Source organism: Bos grunniens, chromosome 3, assembly GCF_055505025.1.
Source record: "Bos grunniens cultivar Pamir isolate PY7600 chromosome 3, Bosgru_T2T1.0, whole genome shotgun sequence".
Taxonomy (NCBI): Eukaryota; Metazoa; Chordata; class Mammalia; order Artiodactyla; family Bovidae; genus Bos; species Bos grunniens.
This window is the reverse complement of record NC_141167.1, coordinates 87,721,668-87,742,323: the sequence shown is the minus strand read 5'-3', so window position 1 is coordinate 87,742,323 and position 20,656 is coordinate 87,721,668. Positions and strand designations below refer to the sequence as shown.

Genomic DNA, 20,656 nt, shown 5'->3' with positions numbered 1-20,656 from the left:
AAAACAGTTCCCCTATAGGAGAACCTGGGCTTTCCAGGTGGCGCTCGTGGTAAAGAACCTGCCTGCCAATGCAGGAGAAGCAGGTTCGATCCCTGGGTTGGGAAGATCCCTTGGAGAAGGAAATGGCAACTCACCCCAGTATTCTTGCCTAGAGAATCCCATGGACAGAGGAGCCTGGTGGGCTACCATTCATGGGGTCACAAAGAATCAGACACGACTGAAGTTACTTAGCCCACGCATGGAAGAACCTATGCAATATAACGATTCTCAAGTTAGTGGGTCACCCCCATGGGAGGTATGGGATTTCACGATAGCAGGAGTCCTCCCTGCCTACCTGTCTTATTGTGGTTCCTTCTTTATGTCTTTTAGTTATAGAAGATCCTTCCTGGTAGGCCCCAGTCTTTTTGATTGATGCATCTTCTGCAGATAGTTGTGACCTTTGGCGTGCTCACGAGAGAAGGTGAGCTCAGAGTCTTAATACTACACCATCTTGGCTGCTCTCTTGTACTGGGCTTTTTTTTTTCTTTTCTGTCATACCAGTTTTATCTTTAATCATATAATTCTTAAAGACTTTACAAGTATTCTTACTGTTCTCTGTTTATTTAAACTGCTAGACAACTGTCCAGCAGGATACTTCTCTAAAGTTACTCCTTGTTTTGAGCTAAGACTTGATTTACGCCTCAGGTATTGAGGCAGTACTTTTGCGGTTTGCAGGTGCAGGTATCCTGATATAAGATGGCACTCCACCTTCTGACCACACAGAGTGGCTACGCTAGACCTGCCCACTTCAGGTCAAGTTATACAAGGGCCAGTTACAGCCTACTAAATGCTTAGGTTAATGAGACCTACTGGCTTTCCCCCAGACCTGTAGATTTTAAATCTTCTGAAATTTATTCTTTACCTCAAGTGGCTGAGATAATTATATCCAGACCTCTAAAATCCATATAATTACTGTACACTTTGCAGGGCTTTAACTAGAGATAGTTCTTTCAAATTTCCAACTTTTCATTAAATATTTAGTGTGCCAGGCAGCAAAATAGATATGAGACATAAAGTCAAATAAGACATGGATTCTTTCCTCAGTGACTTTATGGTCAAGCTGGAGAGGAAACCAAGTATAACACGATTGTAATATAGTAGGGGCACACTTTACTGAGATATGTTTTAAGAATGCACATGAAGGGTATCTAAAGCAGGGTAAGCTTTCAGGAAAGGGTGACAGAAGCAAATCCACCAGGATCCCACACCATCAGTAGACTACTCAGACCCCTTCTCCAGCCCCTGAGAGTCCCCTGAACCATGACACAGAGTACTGCAAGCTGACAGGAGGCAGCCCATGAATGCTGAATTAAAGAGGAAACCAGGCACAGAAGGGCCCCCCTTCTGTAGAGACTTAATGCTAAGGAACAGAGATGCATGAAGTGGAGATAGAAATGAACAAGCAAGCCCCACCCCCTCTACACACACACGCATGCCCATCCATGTGGCCCTGCAGTAAACAGCAGAAGAGAGAATGGACACCCCTATACACCCAACACAGTCATTCATGACTCCAGGAAGCCAGGAGGGAATAAGACAAGACACAGCAGGTGTGAATAAGGCTTTCCTGGGGATCAAACAGGCTGGGCGGGAACCACACTGGGAAGCATGGTCTGTACACCAGGCCAGGTCTGGTCTTCAGGGCAGTGCTGGGAGCTCAGAGCAGAGCACTATGGGCCAGGGGTCTGGCTGGGCTCCTCACAGCAGAAGCAACCATGGAAGGGAAGGACAGCCTGGGTGGCTTCAGTGCAGGAGAGATAATGTGGGGTGGGGGAGGAAATTTGCTCAAAAATTATGGGAAACTGAATCTTTAAAGTAGGGATGGAAAGGGGTGTGGGAGAGGGATAAGGGGGCCAAGAGAGCATCTAGAGTGAACAGAAAGAGAAAGAAAAAGACAGAAGGTTCTGTGTGCAGGAAGGTCCATATTGTCTCCAGGGCACTGGCTCCTCATGTCATCTCCTAGTTGGAGGCGTTACTTGTTTCCCCACACGGCAAGCTTTAGAAACATAGGGTTTGGGTGGAAGCGGCTAGACTTCATGTAGGCAGAGATCCTCTTCAGGCCCTGAGGGTGGGAAAAAGAAGGTCAGGCCTCAGGTCTGCTGCCCCAGTAGGGTTCATGGAGTTCTCCCTAGGTTTGGAGGGCTAGATATAGCCCTTCCATGTGGAGTCAAATATTGGGGGAAAATAAAATCCTCCTGGTGTCCCCAGCTCTGCAAAGTTAAGTTTTCCAATTTCCTGTAATTCAAGCAGTATCTTGATAAGACATCACAAATGGAGACTCCACCCACTGCTGGGTGCTAGAGATGATGATATAGGTTTAGAATCTCTATGCCACTATCCTGCAAGATGGGTTCTACTGTCACCATTTATCAGAAGGGAAACTAGCCACACAGAAGTTAAGGACCTCTGTCATGATCACACAATTCATAAATAATATGGCTAGAATGCAGCCTGCTCCCTCTTGCCCCCTTTCTCTCTCCCCATTCTGCTGCACCCCCTTGCTCACAGTTGAAAACAAAAAGAACCAGGAGGCTCACTCATCATCCAGTTATACAAAGAGTTAAGTCACTATTCAAGGAAGCCACCCACCAACAGTGTGCCAGGAAGGCAATTCAGGATGGGGAAAAAAAAAAGATGAAATATTCTGTGTTTTGGACACATGGTTCCTAGACTGTTAAGATGCATCTACAGAAGAACTCTAATCACCCAAGATTTGCACATAGATACACACCCAAGATCTTTTCGTATATAGAAAAGCACTAAAATCACTAACTAGAGATCCCTGGTTTTTGGTGATTAGCAGTAATCTTACCAAGATATATAGTTGATTACTCCTATTTCCCAGACCTCCTCCCCTGCCTCTTGAAAGCAGTTCCCCCAGAGCTATCTGAGAGGCTGTGTTCTAGGATATAGTCCTAGAATATAGACCTCAGTAAGGTCCCCAAGTAAAAGGGAAACTCAGTGCTTTGCATTATGTGGGTTTTACTTTCCAGTGGACGGTTTTGCTGACCACAGAGGGGCCCAGAGGAGACTCCATCCCCTCAACAAAACTTTACAAGGATCTGGAGCCTTGCTACCAGCAGGGCCCCTTGTGCTGGTCTACCTCTCTACATGTGCGTACAAATTTGGGTGAATCTCTCATGATCTCAGATTTATCATCTTGGTTGATGATCCTGAATTTTATTCAGTGGTAGATGAATAAGCCATACCTGGCCAGGTATGGCTTTCTCAGGCAATTGAGAAGCTTGCAGCAGAGGTGGAGACCAGTCCTCATACCACACAGCAGTCCCACAAGGAAACCGACTCTTTAAAGAAACTTGCCCATTTGGGGAACATACACAAAAAGTTTGGCAATCCTGGGTTCCCAGTGCTCACCATGGTTTTAGACTGTCAAAGAGGAAAACTGAGACATGTAAAAAATCTGAAATGACTACTGGGTGACAACTAGGAGAGTTAAGCTCATAAACAGCAGAAGGGCCCCCCACATACAGTTACCAATAGCAGTTTATCCTGACAGACTCTGAAATGGGAAAGCTTTCTAGACAAAAGAAAGAGGAATGACAGATTGCTAACCAATGACTAACATCATGGTCAGGTTTAGGTACATTACATATGGACCTTATACTTGCAAATACTTACTTAATTGGGATAAAGGGCTTCCCTGGTAGCTGAGATGGTAAAGAGTCTGCCTACAATGCAGGAGACCTGGGTTCAGTCTCTGGTTTGGGAAGATCCCCTGGAGAAGGACATGGCAACCCACTCCAGTATTCCTGCCTGGAGAATTCTATGGACAGAGCAGCCTGGAGGGCTACCATCCATGGGGTCACAGAGAGTCAGACATGACTGAGCGATTAACACTTTCACTTTACTTAATTTGGGACATTATACCAAAGGAAATCTCAACCTAAAAATCACCAAAATAGGGTTCTTTTGCCATTTCAAGATTGAGGGTTTTTTTTTTTTTTTTTTTCCCATGAACACCAGCTAGAGAAAGCAGACTAAAAGATCTGCTGAATGGAAGACCTCTTTTGATTGGTATTTAGAAGCTTTTAAAAGAGGAAATGAGAAAGTAACTTCTTACGGAAAACTGACAAAAGATTGCTTGAAATTATATCAGAATTTTTAAAAGGCTCCTGAATTTGGTTGGCCCTGCTCTCCACTGCTCCTCCCTGCTCCTCTAAGCATCTCCTTCAACGCTCTCCTACATCGTGTTCGACTCTCTCTGAACTTCCTTTTTATAACACCAAAAATTGATTCCCATGAAAGCAACCATAATTCAGAAGGCTTGGTAAAGTAATTATTTTGGCCAAAGAAGTTTTAAAAACTTTTTTTTTTTCCAAAATTCTGACAATAAGAAAGCCAAAGCCTTTCTAGTAGGAACTTGAATCATTTGCCTGTGCCTTTGAGATACAAATGTTCTAACTAATCTTAGGCACCTTCCACTTTGTTTCGAGAGCTTGGTCAGCCATCAGATAAGTACACATATAATGCATATTTGGCAACCAGTCAAGTAGAATGGGATTCTGAGCAGTCTCTTTGTCCAGCTAGGCCAGGTTTAGGGAAATGTGTCATATGGAGTTCCAATCTGTAAAGGGCCTTTATTGTCTCAACCTATTTTGTATCTGCCTATACAACAAGGCCTTTATTTTCTTAGCCTATACCAAGGAGTAAACTTTCTGGGTCTTGTGAAGGCTGCATAATTGCACCCTCTTGTGAGAATGCCTCTTGCATCTTCGTGGTTTAAGTTACTATTGGGACATCCTAAAAGACACTTATTCCTTGGAAGAAAAGTTATGACCAACCCAGACAGCATATTAAAAAGCAGAGACATTACTTTGCCAACAAACGTCCATCTAGTCAAGGCTATTGTTTTTCCAATAATCATGTATGGATGTGAGACTTGGACTATAAAGAAAGCTGAGTGCCAAAGAATTGACGGTTTTGAACCATGGTGTTCAAAAGGAGAAGACTCTTGAGAGTCCCTTGGACTGCAAGGAGATCCAACCAGTTCATCCTAAAGGAAATCAGTCCCGAATATTCATTGGAAGGACTGATATTGAAGCTGAAAGTCCAATACTTTGGCCACCTGATGTGAAGAGCTGACTCATTTGAAAAGACCCTGATGCTGGCAAAGATTGAAGGCAGGAGGAGAAGGGGACGACAGAGGATGAGATGGTTGGATGGCATCACCAATTAGATGGACATGAGTTTGAGTAAGCTCCAGGAGTTGGTGATGGACAGGGAAGCCTGGTGTGTGCAGTCCATGGGGTCGCAAAGAGTCGGACATGACTGAGTAACTGAACTGAACTGACTGTAAGATATTTAGGACTATTAATAAATATGTTTGGTACCACACTGACAAATTTTTATACAGAAAAAGCACATGTTTTTAGAAATCAAAAATAGTATTTATAAATTTGCCAATCTACAGAATACTAATATAAAAGACAGTTGACAATTGCTTGTTTCTTCAGTTCAGTTCAGTACTCCTTTCCCAATTTCAAACTAATCTGTTGTTCCATGTCCAGTTCTACATACAAATTTCTTAGGAGGCAGGTAAGATGGTCTGGTATTGCCAGAAATTTTCCTCAGTTTGTTGTGATCCACACAGTCATAGGCTTTGGCATAGTCAATAAAGCAGAAGCAGATGCTTTTCTGGAATTCTCTTGCTTTTTCAATGATCCAGTGGATGCTGGCAATTTATCTCTGGTTCCTCTGCCTTTTCTAAATCCAGCTTGAACATCTGGAAGTTCACGGTTCACGTACAGTTGAAGCCTGGCTTGGAGAATTTTGAGCATTACTTTGCTAGATGAGTGCAATTGTGCGGTAGTTTGAGTATTCTTTGGCATTGCCTTTCTTTGGGATTGGAATAAAAACTGCCCTTTTCCAGTCCTGTGGCTACTGCTGAATTTTCCAAATTTGCTGGCATATTGAGTGCAGCACTTTCACAGCATCATCTCTTACGACTTGAAATAGCTCAGCTGGAATTCCATCACCTCCACTAGCTTTGCTTGTAGTGATGCTTCCTTAGGCCCACTTGACTTTGCATTCCAGGATGTCTGGCTCTAGGTGAGCAATCACACCATCATGGTTATCTGGGTCATGAAGATCTTTTTGTATAGTTCTTCTGTATATTCTTGCCACCTCTTCTTAATATCTTCTGCTTCTGTTAGGTCCGTACCATTTCTGTCCTTTATTGTGCCCATCTTGCTTATTTCTTAGTTTTCACTAGAAACTAAGGTATTAAAGGTTAAGAATTCTAATTAATGTATGTAATTAAAACTATTAAAATAAGGAAAAAAAGCCTTTTTGGCAAAGGGGGAATTATAAAGAATAAAAATACGACAACTATATACCAATAAAATGGACAGCCTGAAGAAATGAATAAATTCGTAGAAAGGTACAATCTCCCAAACTGAACCAGGAAGGAAGATAAACTATGAATAGACCAATTACGGGTACTAAAACTGAATCTGTAGATACAAAACTCCCAACAAATGCACGCCCAGGACCAGATGATTTCACAGGTGAATTCTACTAAACATTTAGAGAAGACTTAACACCTATCCTTCTGAAACTATTCCTGCAAATTTCAGAGGAACTACTGAACTCTTTCTATGAAGACATCATCACCCTGATCCCAAAACCAAACAAAGACATCACACAAAAAAGTATAAGTATATAACTAATAAACAGATATGTAAAAATTCAAAGGAAGACATCACACAAAAAAGTGTAAGTATATAACTGGTGAACAGATATGTAAAAATTCTCAGCAAAATACTAGCAAACTAATCCAATAATACATTAGAAGGATCATACACCATGAATAAGTGAGATTATCCAGGGATACAAGGATTTTTTCAGTATCCATAAATCAACAGTTGAAACACTGTATCAATAAATTAAGAATAAAAACCATATGATCACCTCAATAGTTGTAGAAAACGCTACTGATGAAATTCAAATTCCATTTATGGCAAAAAATAAAAAATAAAAGAGATTCCCTGGTGGTCTAGTGGTTAAGAATTCACTTGCCAATGCAGGAGACACAGGTTTAATCCCTGGTCTGGGAAGATTCCACATGCTGTGGAGCAACTAAGCCTGTGTGCCACAACTACTGAGCCAGCAGCCTAGAACCTACAACCTGCAGTGGCTAAGCCCACGACTTCTGAAGCCCATGTGCCTAGAGCCTGTGCTCCACAAGAGAAGCCACCGCAATGAGAAGCCTGAGCACTGCAACAAAGAGCAGCCCCCACTCACTGCAACTGGAGAAAGCCCATGTGCTGCAGTTAAGGCCCAACACAGCCAAAAATAACTCATCTTTAAAAAGATACCATTCTTAAAAAAAAAAAACTCCATAAAGTGGGCATAGAGGGAGCATACCTCAAATAGGCTATGTATAACAAACCCACAGCTAGCATAATACTCAATGGTGAAAAGCTGAAAGCATGATCTCTAACATCAGGAACAAGACAAGGATGCCCACTGTCACTACTTTTATTCAATATAGTTTTGAAAGTACTAGCCACAAGCAATCAGACAAGAAATAAAAGGAATCCAAATTGGAAAGGAAGAAGTAAAACTGTTACTGTTATTATACATAGAAAATCCTAAAGATGCTATCAGAAAACTAATAGAGCTCATCAATGAAGTCAGTAAAGTTGCAGGATACAAAATTAATAAACAGAAATCTCTTGCATTCCTATACAGTAACAATAAACTATAAGAAAGAGAATTAGGAAACAACCCTTTTTGCCATCACATCGAAAAAAATATCAAAAATATCTAGGGATAAACCTATCTAAAGAGGCAAAACACGTGGACTCGGAAAGCTATCAGATACTGATGAAAGAAATCAAAGATGACACAAACAGATGGAAGAATATACCATGTTCTTGGATTGAAAAAATCAATATTGTCAAAATGACCATATTACTCAAGGCAATCTACAGATTCAGTGCAACCTCTATCAAATTACCAATGGCATTTTTCATAGAACTAGAGCAAAAAAAATCTTTAAATTTGTATGGAGACACAAAAGACCCCAAATAGCCAAAAGAATCTTGAGAAAGAAAAATGGAGCTAGAGGAATCAGGGTCCCTGACTTCAGATTATACTACAAAGCTATGGTCATCAAAACAGTATGGTACTGACACAAAAGTAGAACTATAGATCACTGGAACAGGATAGAAAACCCAGAAATAAACCCATACACCTACAATCAATTAACATATGACAAAGGAAACAAGACTACACAATGTTGGAAAGACAGTCTCTTCAACAAATGGTGCTGGAAAAACTGGACAGCTACATGTAAAAAAAATGAAATTAGATCATTCTTTAATACCATACACAAAAATAGACTCAAAATAGAACCAAAGACCTAAATGTGAGACTGGACACTATAAAACTCCTAGAGGAAAACATAGGCAGAAGACTCTGACATTTGCAGCAACATCTTTTTTTATCTGACTCCCAGAATAATGGAAATAAAAATAAAAAATAACAAATGAGACCATTGAAAACTTTTGCACAGCAAAGGAAACAATAAACAAAATGAAAAGACAGCCCACAGATTGGGAGAAAAATTTGCGAATGATGTGACCTGACAAAGGATTAGTCTCCAAATTTTATAAACAGTGCATAATGCTTAACAGCATCAAAAAAAACTTAGTCAATAAATGGGCAGAGGACCTAAATAGACATTTCTCCAAGGAAAACGCACAGATGGCCAAGAGGCACGTGAAAAACTATTAGAGAAATGAAAATGAAAGCTACAATGAGATATCACCTCACACCAGTCAGAATGGCTATCATCAAAAAATCCAAACAATAAATGCTAGAGAGGGTGTGGAGAAGAGGGACTCCTCCTATACTGTTGGTGGGAATGTAAACTGGTACAGCTATTATGGAGAACAGTATGCAAGTAACTTAAAAAGTAAAATAGAGCTACTATGTGACCCTGAAATCCCATTCCTGGGCATATATCCAGAAAAAAACTTGATCTGTAGGGATTCATGCACACCAATATTCATTGCAGCACTGTCTACAATAGCCAAGACGTGAAAGCAACCTAAATGTCCACTGACAGATGAATAAAAAGATGAGGTGCATACATACAATGGAATACTCAGCCATTAAAAAGAATGAAATAATGCCATTTGCAACAACATGGATGGACCTAGAGAGTGTCATACTGAGGGAAGTAAGTCAGACAGAGAAGGAGAAATATTGTATGACATCCTTTATATGTGGAATCTGAAAAGAAATGATACGAATGAAATTACTTATGAAACAGAAAGAGACTCAAAGACTTAGAGAATGAACTTAGGTTGCCAGGGAGAAGGATGAGGGGATGGAATACTTAGGGAATTGGGGATGGACATGTACACACTGCTATACTTGAAATGCATAACCAATAAGGATCTACAGTATAGCACGTGGAACTCTACTCAATGTTATGCAGCAGCCTAGATGAGAGGGGAGTCTGGGGGAGAATGGATACATATATATATGTATGGCTGAGTCCCTTTGCTATTGACTTGAAACTATCATGACACTGTTAATCAGCTATACCCCAATATAAAATGAAAGGTTTTTAAAAAATGGGCAGAAGACCTAGACATTTCCAAAGAATACATACAGATGACCAACAGGAACATGAAAATATGTTCAATATTGCTAATTGTTGGAGAAATGCAAATCAAAACTATAATGATACTATACATCACCTCACACAAGTCAGAATGCCCATCATCAAAAGGTCTATAAATTGTAAATAGAGAATGGAGAAACGAGAACCCTCTTACAGTGGGGTGGGAATATGAAATGGTGCAGATGCTATGGAGAACAATATTGAAGTTCCTTAAAAAACTAAAAATAGAGTTACCATATGATCCAGCAATCCCACTCCTGGCATGGATCCAAAGAAAATTCTAATTCAAGAAGATACATGCACTCCTATGTTCACAGCAGCATGATTTACAATACCCAAGACATGGAACCAACCTAAGTATTCATCAACATATAAATGGATAAAGAAGATGTGGGTGTGGGTGTGTGTGTGTATATACATACAATGGAGTACTACTCAGGAATAGAAAAGAATGAAATAATGCCATTTGCAGCAACATGGATGGACCTAGAGATAATAATACTAAGTGCAATAAGTCAGACAGAGAAAGACAAATCTCATATGTATCACTTATATATGGAATCTAAAATTATGATAAAAAATGAACTTATTCACATAATGGAAACAGACTCACAGACATAGAAGATAAATTTATGGTTACCAAAGGGGAAAGAGGGGGAATAAATTAGGAGTGTGCTACTAACAGAGAAGGCAATGGCACCCCACTCCAGTACTCTTGCCTGGGAAATCCCATGGACAGAGGAGCTGCGGTCCATGGGGTCGCTAGGAGTCCAACAGGACTGAGCGACTTCACTTTCACTTTTCGCTTTCATGCACTGGAGAAGGAAATGGCAACCCACTCCAGTGTTCTTGCCTGGAGAGTCCCGGGGACGGCGGAGCCGGGTGGGCTGCTGTCTCTGGGGTCACAGAGTTGGACACGACTGAAGTGACTTAGCAGTAGCAGCACTAACAGATACACACTACCATATATAAAGTAAACAAAAAGGAACTACTGTATATCACCAGGGACTATATTTAATATCTTGTAACAAACTATGATGGAAAAGAATATGAAAAAGTATATATATATATATGTACATTCTGAATTATATGTAATTGAAACATTTTGCAGTACACTTGAAACAGTACAAAACTTGAATCAAAAATACTTCAATTTTAAAATGGAAATGTACTTTGTTAAGGGAAAATAAAGTGACTTTGTGCTAAAGCTGATTATTTCTCTTTTTTCCTTTTTTAAAAAAAGTTATTTCTAAATGGGAAAGAAAACGAGAGACAAACTAATATGGATATAGAAAGTTGTAAAAGGCTTGTGAGAAAGAAAAGATAACTTTAGAAAGGAATTCTATGTGTGGTCCAGTCTGGCTAAGATTAGAATGAGCTAAACTAAGTAAATAAATTTCAGTATTAAATGTCAGGTGGTGCAAAACTAGAATCTGATTTTTCTTTCCATTGAGAGGACAAAGTTTTCTTGAAATATTGATTTTTTGGTAACAATGTAAAACGTTTCTTTACCTCTTAAGTGATCTATTATAATTTCACATATTTAGACTTTAAAATCTTTTACTGTCTCTTTGGTTAAGTGAATAAGTATTTATTGGGACCTATGATCCTACTTGGAGAAGGCAATGGCACCCCACTCCAGTACTCTTGCCTGGAGAATCCCATGGATGGAGGAACCTGGTGGGCTACAGTCCATAGGGTCGCTAAGAGGACACGACTGAAGTGACTTAGCAGCAGCAGCAGCATGATCCTACTTTCAGTTCAGTTCAGTTGCTCAGTCATGTCCGACTCTTTGCAACCCCATGAATCGCAGCACGCCAGGCCTCCCTGTCCATCACCAACTCCTGGAGTTCTCTCAGACTCAAGTCCATCAAGTCAGTGCTGCCATCCAGCATCTCATCCTCGGTTGTCCCCTTCTCCTCCTGCCATCAATCCCTCCTAGCATCAGGGTCTTTTCCAATGAGTCAACTCTTTGCATGAGGTGGCCAAAGTACTGGAGTTTCAGCTTTAGCATCATTCCTTCCAAAGAAATCCCAGGGCTGATCTCCTTCAGAATGGACTGGTTGGATCTCCTTGCAGAAATGCTATAAAAACTTGATATCTTTGGCAAACCTTCCCCAAGTCAAATTCTAAATGAAGTTCTTTTGACAGCTAACACTTTGGAATGATTCAGCTGCTGCAGCTGCTGCTAAGTCACTTCAGTTGTGTCCGACTCTGTGCGACCCCATAGACGGCAGCCCACCAGGCTCCCCCGTCCCTGGGATTCTCCAGGCAAGAACACTGGAGTGGGTTGCCATTTCCTTCTCCAGTGCATGAAAGAAAAAAGTCAAAGTGAAGTTGCTCAGTTGTGTCCGACTCTTAGCGACCCCATGGACTGCAGCCTACCAGGCTCCTCTGTCCATGGATTTTCCAGGCAAGAGTACTGGAGTGGGGTGCCATTGCCTTCTCCAATATAGATAATTATTATTATATAAAATTACTAAAAGTATCCTGGCATCTTATGTGTCATAACTCTAGTTATTGTATTAAAATTTTGTATGCCACAGAAATAACCAAATTTTACTGACAGTTATATTGTAATCAGATCATTTGTCTTTTGACATTTATGGGCAGTTATTGTTTTACTCTGATTCTTTTTAAAAGAATGTAGATCTTGACGATTCATAAGAAGGACCTTTTTACAAATACACATTTCTGGTAACTTTTAAATGATCCCACTGAACTGAGTGAAAAATTTACAAAACTGTAAATGGAAAACCTGATGGCTTCATAAAACTACTAACAAAAAAAAGTCAAGGTCAACAAGATTTAATTCCATGGCACTGAATGAAGTGAATTTATAATTTTATGGCTGCTTGAAATATTGCCGGCTTTTAATCTTTGTTTTCTGGATATGAGGAAACATTTCCTCTTATGCCTACTAACTTGCAGCAAGTTGATAAAGTATACCTTTGCAAACAAAGATGGAGCATTTATCTTTTTCTTTCTATCTAATCCCTTCAGCATTTGGCCTCTCCAACTGGCCCCTCTCTGGACTTGATGGCTTCTCGTGATCTAGACTGCAACAAGTTATATTAATCATTGTTTTAATTTATTCTTTGTTGTTTTCAAACTATTCATGCTTTGCTTCCCTCATTGTTGTACTGTGACCTTAAAATGTTACTAGCTATATTGCTTATACCTTAATTATTTCATAAGATTATTGTTTCTTGCATTACCTTCTGTGCAGCCGGGTCTCTGATAAAATTAACGATGGTAAACCTCTATATATCACACATATATACCTCCATATTGGTTTCTCAGGTGGCCCTAGTGGTAAAGAACTGGCCTGCCAGTGCAGGAGACATAAGAGATGTAGGTTCGATCCCTCAGTTGGGAAGATCTCCTGGAGGAGGGCTTCACAGCCCACTCCAGTATTCTTGCCTGTATAATCCCCGTGGACAGAGGAGCCTAGCAGACTACTTTCCATGGGCTCACAAAGAGTCAGACATGATAGAAGTGAGTTAGCACACACACAGCTCTATATAAAATTAATTGTGATGATGCAACTCTAGATATGGGAAGAAGTAACAAAGGGAAACATATTCTGGGTCATAATAGACTAGTTAGTAAGACAGATGATCCAGAGACGTTTTAGTATATTCACAGTGTCCAGATATAGCATAGAAGTGACCTATCAATGAAGTCCTTGTCTGACCTAGAAATGAGCCTTCCTAGCACCATGGGACAAATCGGTGATGAAATGCCTCCCAATCCTTGGTCAAATTTATGGCCTAAAGCTGTAAACAAAAAGAACAGAGTCTCACTCACTACCTGGTTAAGGAAAGGACTAAGCTGTAACCCACTGCAATCACTCACAGACTGTGTGCCTTAAGGGGAGTTCAGGATGGAGAAAACCAGGATGAAACATCCTGTGTTTTGGACACAGGTCCCCTAGAGAGTTGGGTTGCATCTCGAATGAAGAATTACAAAGACCCGAGATTCACCCATCTTCCTACACATAGGAAAGCATTAAGATCATTAACGTGAGATGTTGGTTTTTTGATGATTAGTAGCAATCTTTTACCAACATGTATATTTGACGATGTCATGAAAAAAATGCACAACCTAAAAGTTCAGAATTATGTTTTATACTGTAATTCTCTGAGGACTTCAGAGCAGTCCCTTAGAGCTACCCGAGAGGCTGCTTCCTGGGCTTAAAGAGGTAGGGAAGGAGCCAAGATATATACGAGTTTTGTAACAAAACCAAGTAGTTGGAATATCAAAAGATTACTGTTAATTAAAGAAAATCAGACATCTCAAGTTAATGAATTTAGCACTGTTCTCTGTATAGGAAGCTACAAAAGTTTGGGCTCACTGAAGTTGTTACTTTGATATGTACCTCCGCTACCTGAGGCCAGTATCCTGTGTTTTCCCATCCGGAGTCTCTGCTGGGCACACTGCTGGGCACACTGCTGGGTGCGGCTGCAGTGGATGAAGGCTAGGTGGTGGGCACTGGGTTTACATCCTGAATTCCCTCAGGACCCACCACAGGGGACAACTATAATGCAATGGCTTGATGGCTGCAACATCCTTAGTTTACTGCCTTTGGCAGGCAAATTTCTCATTCTCAACTATATGTATTTTCAAGGTGAAAATTTATATATCTGCTGTCTTCTACCTTACCTCTTCATAGCAGTTACTCAGAGCTCTCTGAGAGGCTGTCACATAGGCTACAAGTCCCCAGTAAGACCCCCAAATAAGACTGAAACTCACTGCATTCACATTGTAGTTTTTTATTGTCTTCTCCCCCCCACTCCCCAGGGGACATCTCCCTACAGAACAACTTCTCATTCTGCAAAACAATTCTCTTTGTCAGAAGGAAGCTCTTGGCTCCCCAGGGCTTGACCACAGGTGGACCCCAAGCACAACAAAGGGGCTTAGGGAGTAGATAAACAGCTTGAAAGAGACACCACATCTCATCCAGCAAAACGTGGATGAAAGGTGATAGGAGGTGTGGAGCAGCAAGACTAGGCCAGGCCACACTCTGATTATTCCACTTAAAGGACACAGAGCAGCTGCCTGGCCTAGGACCTGAGCCCCTTCTCACTGAGCCCCAACCTCCCTCATCCCCGGTCCTGCTGCAGCCAACCAGGCGCTGAGATGCTCAGGTGCACCTGTGCACCATCTTCCCAAAACAAACAGTGCCCCAGAGTTCCCAGGACTCCAAAGACCTAGGGCTGCTTGTACCGCACAGCGCAGGCCCCAGCAGGCCACACACTGGAGCCCACTTCTGTCCCACATCCTCCCTGCTGGGTAGTCATCCCGGTTCTTGCAAAAATTTCAGGTCAACAAGCCTTGGACCAAAACCAGAGCTGAAGAGAACTGGCTGAGGAGGCAGATTTCATGATGGGAGTGGGAATACAAAACAAGATTAGGCTGAAAAACATATTGGACTAGAGCTTCAAATTCCCAAGTCCATCATAAAGAGACTTTCTTACTCTCCAGTTGGTAGATTGAGGGTGAATGACGAGCTGGGAGGTGCAGTCAGACTGTGCTCCTCTAGAACCAAGGTGGCTCCATGTACTCTACACAGCTCGGGGTTCCTATAGTTCTCCAGCTGCACTGAGCCCCAGAGGCTGGGTGACAGGACTATGTGACTTCTGCATCCCCCTCTGCCTGACATAGTGCCTCATAGAGGGAAGAGGATCAGATCAGTGAATGTAACTTAAAATGATGTACTACCCCATCTCTGAGATGGAATCTTGGATAAGTAGAAGGAAGAAAGAAGGAAGACATGGAGGGAAGGAAAGTGCCCATCGTAAGAGGCATCCCTATAAAATCTTCCCAAAAAGGCACCTACATATGGAAGAAAATCCCAGCACCAATTACATTCCTGGAAATCTCAGTACAACCCCAGAGAGGGAGCCAATAGCCAGAGAGCCTTATGGAGAGCAGGAGAAAATATTGTTTGTGTTTTTATTACTTCATATCAACCCTATTGTGTCTCAACTCTACAAATGCCAGCTGCATGCAAACTCCTGAAGATTCTGCTTCATCCACACTTTCCAGAGCTGTGAACCCAGTCAACAAAAGAACCTGAGCTTTTTTTCATTTTCATACAAGAAACAGAGAGCCCCTGACTGCTGCCCATAGAAGCCAGACACTCTGACTGTGAGCCCAGCACAGTCTGTACTGGTTCTGTGACCTTCAGAAATTACTTATCCTTTCAGCTTAATTCCTGATCAGTAAAACGGAGAGGATAATTATTCTACCATGTAGGAATGTTATAAAGGTTAAATCTGACACAATATATGTCAGCTGCTGAGCAGAGATCCTGGAATAAACCAAGTTCTCAATAAATTCTATTTCTCATTGTAGTTCCAACTAGGAAAGCATCAGAAAGTAGAGGGAAGAGAAGAGAGAGATAAATAGTAGGAGGACCAGGGAAATCACCTCGAAACGGGTAATGAAGTCTTTCAAGTTTGGAAATTCATCCAGACATGTAGGTTCAAATATGCGGTGCCGGTCAAGGACATCATAAGCCAAGAAATCCACATAGGTGAGCTGCAGAAAGACAAAGCAGGAATGTGCACCAAACTCTGAGTAAGAAAATACACCAGTTCTCCTTCCTCTGAAGCCATCCCACTGACCTTGTCCCCTGCGAACCAAGGCCTCTTCGCCAGAAAATCTGAGAAGAGCTTCATCTTTTCAGGAATCTCCTTCAAGAAACCAGGCTTCAGTGTCTCCTAGACAAAAACCAGCTGTCACCGCTCTCAGACACAGACTCCCTGGCAGAGAGCAGGCTTCCCAGGGCTGTGTCTGATCCCAGCTGTGGGTGAGGAGCAATGTCCCCTGACTGAACCTGGGTTCGTGCCCACTCTGCAATTCAACCCACCCGTGTTCACTAAACTCCTATGGGTACCACCTCACATCTGTGAGAGGCGATGGGAAGGCAAAGGGCAAAACCACACTCTCCCTGAACGTGTCACCACTCAGCTTCAGGCACCTGCCATGGGTCAGACCAGCAGTGCTGTGAGGCCTGGCAGAGCTCTGTCCTCAGACCTCAGGCTGATGGTCTTAGTGTTGACTAAAATTTAATGTTGACTAAAATGACTAGGAAAGAAGTCCTACATTCCAGTGTCGGAGACAAGAATGGTGTGGACGCCTGGGCAGTTTCTGGACAGTTGGGGACAATTTGAGAGCCTGAAAGGAAGGAGGAGGAGAAACAAAGTCTGGCACTGGGGTGCCTACAAGACACACATCCTGAGCCCTGAGATGCCAGGAAGAACCTGGGCTAATGAGGTAAGCACCATCTAGGAACTGAATCTCCACCCAGGGGAGGCTGGACTGCTCCTAAGATTGGTGGGAATTAGAGTTTGCATTTTATGTTCTGGGGGTTCTGAGAGTCACTCTGGGGACTTTGTAGGGACAAGCTTGGTGGATCAGTAGCACCAAATGGTTCAAATGGCAAAAGGACCAGTGCAGATGGACCCTGTCCTACATTTAAACTCTGTGCAACCCAGCCCAGTGGAAGGGAACTCACAAAGTCAGGGCTGTAACAGATCCTGGCCATGTGCAAGCGGACGTCCATAGTCTGGTTCTCCAAAATGTCCACACGGATCTTCTCCTCCTCTGTCTCCCCACCTGTGGCCACACAACAGAGACTCACCCTCAGCGTCCCACTCCAGCCCAGCCCAGGGGAGTAGGCATGTGTTCCCCAGCCCCACTTACACATATTGTGCTTGCGAGCGATGTAGCGAAGGATGGCGTTGCTCTGGGTGAGCTTGTGACCTCCATCAATTAAGTAGGGCAACTGGAAGAACAACATGGCCTTTGTTGTGCAACACACAGGAGTCTGTGTTTGAACTCCAGACTGCCCTGCACCCGCTCCCTGACCAAGTACAGAGATGAAACCTGGCACTCGAAGAGCCTGGCCCATTGCTTGCTTGCTTGCTTGCTAAGTCGCTTCAGTCGTGTCCGACTCTGTGCAACCCCATAGACGGCAGCCCACCAGGCTCCCCCGTCCCTGGGATTCTCCAGGCAAGAACGCTGGAGTGGGCTGCCATTTCCTTCTCCAATGCATGAAAGTGAAAAGTGAAAGTGAAGTCGCTCAGTCGTGTCCGACTCTTAGCGACCCCATGGACTGCAGCCTACCAGGCTCCTCCATCCATGGAATTTTCCAGGCAAGAGTACTGGAGTAGAGTGCCATCGCCTTCTCCGGAGCCTGGCCCATGGTAGACACTAAATAATATGCTGTAAAATGGAGGGATGAGCTGGACACAGAGTATCATTGAAGGGCAGGGGAGAGAACCAGGAAGCTGAGAGACAGAGCAGAAGGCACCAGATTCTGAAACCTCTAAGCCGGGAAAGGAGATGGATGGAGACACTGTCCACTTCTTCCCACAGACCCCAGCCCCTGTACCTACATTGGGGAAGTCCAGGCCCAGCGTGAATTTTTCACTCAGCCACTGGCTTCTGTCATAGTCGGGAGCTGAGAAAAAGAACATACAGTGAAACAAATTTCCCGAGTCCAGCCCTCCTTCCCGGGGGACCCACCAAGGAGTCAGAGGCAAAACTCCCTGAACTGGTGGATGTGGATTCAGAACCGCCAGTCTCACATGGAGCTTTGGGGGAAAGCACATTTATAAGGTTTTGGAACCTCCCTGAGTGAGGCTTACAGAGAGTTAGTGCAACACTAACAGGTGCCCAGGACTGATACAGGGCTTAGCTATGGGCTCTCATGTCCTTCCTTAGAGACCAGCTGCACCCTCAAAGTGTTTGGGAAGAGGCAGGCCTCTGCTCCAGCTGGTGGAGGGCAACAGAGGCAACAGGGACAAGGATATGAGTGGGCTTGGCACCAAATCAGTGTGACTTGGCCAGAATTCAGGACATGAAAAGGATGCTATTACCGTCCCCCATCGTGTACTTCTTCTCCTCATAGTTTGAGTCTGTATACTCCAGGAGCAGGCGGATGGCATGGGCCAGCTGGGAGAGATGCCAGGACAGAGAGCAGTTGTCAGGTCTTGACTGCCAAACTCTCACTGCTCCAGGTGGCTTCCATACTCCCAACCCTCTCCCTTCACCACCACCCCCAACCCTGCATGGGAACCACCCACACACACACACACACACACATGCCAACACCAGGTAAGATGGTGGGGTAAGGAAAGGGGCTCTGCTGCAGCAAGCCCTGTGGAAGCTTCTGGTTGAACCAGTCCCACCGCCCGGGATTTCCCCACCCGCCTCCATCTTCCCAGCCCTTGTGGACCCCCGCTCACCCCACGGATGTCCCAGTAACCCAGGATCATGGGCATGGTGCAGTTATGACGCTCAGAGTGCAGAAGCTCCAGGACAGCTGGACTTGAAACTTATCCTGTGACCGGGGGGGTCAAGGCAGGCCCGGAAGCACCAGCCCCTCTTTTCGGTCCCACCCCCGGCACAGACCCTGACTCAGCCCCAGACAGGCAGAGCGAGGACTATTCCTGTCTCTTAGCAGAAGGAATTGGAAGCCAAGCTCTGGTCACCTAGAAGACTAGGGCCACCTGAGTCGAGCTCGCCAGGTTCCTGCCTCAAGTCAGCCCTTGACTATTCAGGGGAGATGGCAGTGCCCTCAGGGAAACAAGCCTGAATCATAACAAGAGCAAGGCTCCTCCCTCTCCACTCCCCTCTCTGGCTCAGCTCAGCCTTAACTCTGGCTGCAGAGTTCCTGCGGGCTCTGGGCAGCTCTGACAGCCAAGTTTAGGCTAAGAGTCATGCGCCTGAAATGGAGACGTTAAATCGGTCCCTGAGGACATTCCTGGTCATCCAGTGGCTAAGATTTCCCACTCCAAGTGCAGGGGAATGAGGTTGGATCCCTGGTCAGGGAACTAGATCACACAAGCTGCAACTGAGTGTTTCTGCATGGCTGCCGAACAGCCTGCATGTCTCAACAAAGATGTGAGATCACTAGTGCCTCAACTAAGAACTGGCAAGCCCAAATAAATAAATATTTTAAAACTTGGCTCCTATTAGAGGAAGATCAAGACTCCAGGCCATCCTAACACTCCCCCATGATTTATTTATATAATCCATGATAGCTGCAGTCTTCCAGAACAGAATATCACTGTAATAGGAAGAGGTGAAAGTGAAAGTCGCTCAGTCATGTCCAACTCTTTGCGACTCCATGGACTACACAGTCCATGGAATTCTCCAGGCCAGAATACTGTAGTGGGTAGCCTTTCTCTTCTCCAGGGGATCTTCCCAACCCAGGGATTGAACCCAGGTCTCCTGCATTGCAGGTGGATTCTTTACCAGCTGAGCCACAAGGGAAGCACAAGAATATTGGATTAGGTAGCCTATCCCTTCTCCAGGGGATCTTCCCACCCCAGGAATCAAACCAGGGTCTCCTGCATTGCAGGCAGATTCTTTACCAACTGAGCTATCAGGGAAGCCCAAGGAAGGAAGAAGTGAAGAGGCAGAAGAAGGAAATGTGGTCTCTGTGTTTTCCTTTCAGGGACTATGGGTGTCCCTGCCATCCTAATGTGCCTAAAAGTAATGATACAACATAAATTAATCAAGTAGTTTATGGCCTCACTTGTGAATCTAAATCCAGATTCACTCACAGCAGAGAGGGTACCCAGGTGCAGCTTCAGAGATGTCCTGACGAACAGCTCCATGTCCCTCACATTGATGGGACAGTGATGGGGAATGTGGTGGGAATGTGCCCCAGGGGAGAGGACCTGTCCTCTGTGTAGATGGCCAGAGAGGGTGGCCAGAGAGGAGTGGCAGCCTGGACGACTCCACACAGGACGAGTCAGAGTGGCCCAGACACCCCTGGATCCACAGATTCCAGCCCTCATCCCATCTCCTGACCCATTGTGATTTTAGGAGAGTGATCTGTGCCTTAAAAAAAAAAATTATATTGAAGTATAGTTGATTTACAATGCTGTGTTAGTTTCAGGTGTACAACAAAGTGATTCAGTTATATATATATATATA

The 20,656-nt window shown here is 43.6% G+C and overlaps 1 protein-coding gene across 3 annotated transcripts; it reads right to left on the bottom strand.

Annotated features, from left to right (window-relative positions):
• Positions 1-1,071: 1,071 nt before the first annotated feature.
• On the bottom strand, positions 1,072-19,270 carry LOC147375997 (glutathione S-transferase Mu 1-like). 3 transcript variants are annotated; one of them, XM_086391708.1, is made up of 8 exons: positions 18,958-19,270; positions 18,589-18,664; positions 18,106-18,170; positions 17,411-17,492; positions 17,223-17,323; positions 16,330-16,425; positions 16,133-16,243; positions 1,072-2,101 (listed from the first exon to the last, which is right to left on the bottom strand). In XM_086391708.1, the coding sequence occupies exons 1-8, from the start codon at positions 18,991-18,993 to the stop codon at positions 2,012-2,014; spliced, it is 657 nt and encodes a 218-aa protein (XP_086247834.1). In that variant the 5' UTR covers positions 18,994-19,270; the 3' UTR covers positions 1,072-2,011. The 3 variants fall into 3 exon arrangements, with proteins under 3 accessions (XP_086247834.1, XP_086247836.1, XP_086247835.1); XM_086391709.1 differs by lacking the exon at positions 1,072-2,101 and adding an exon at positions 3,886-6,274; XM_086391710.1 differs by lacking the exon at positions 16,330-16,425.
• Positions 19,271-20,656: the final 1,386 nt, after the last annotated feature.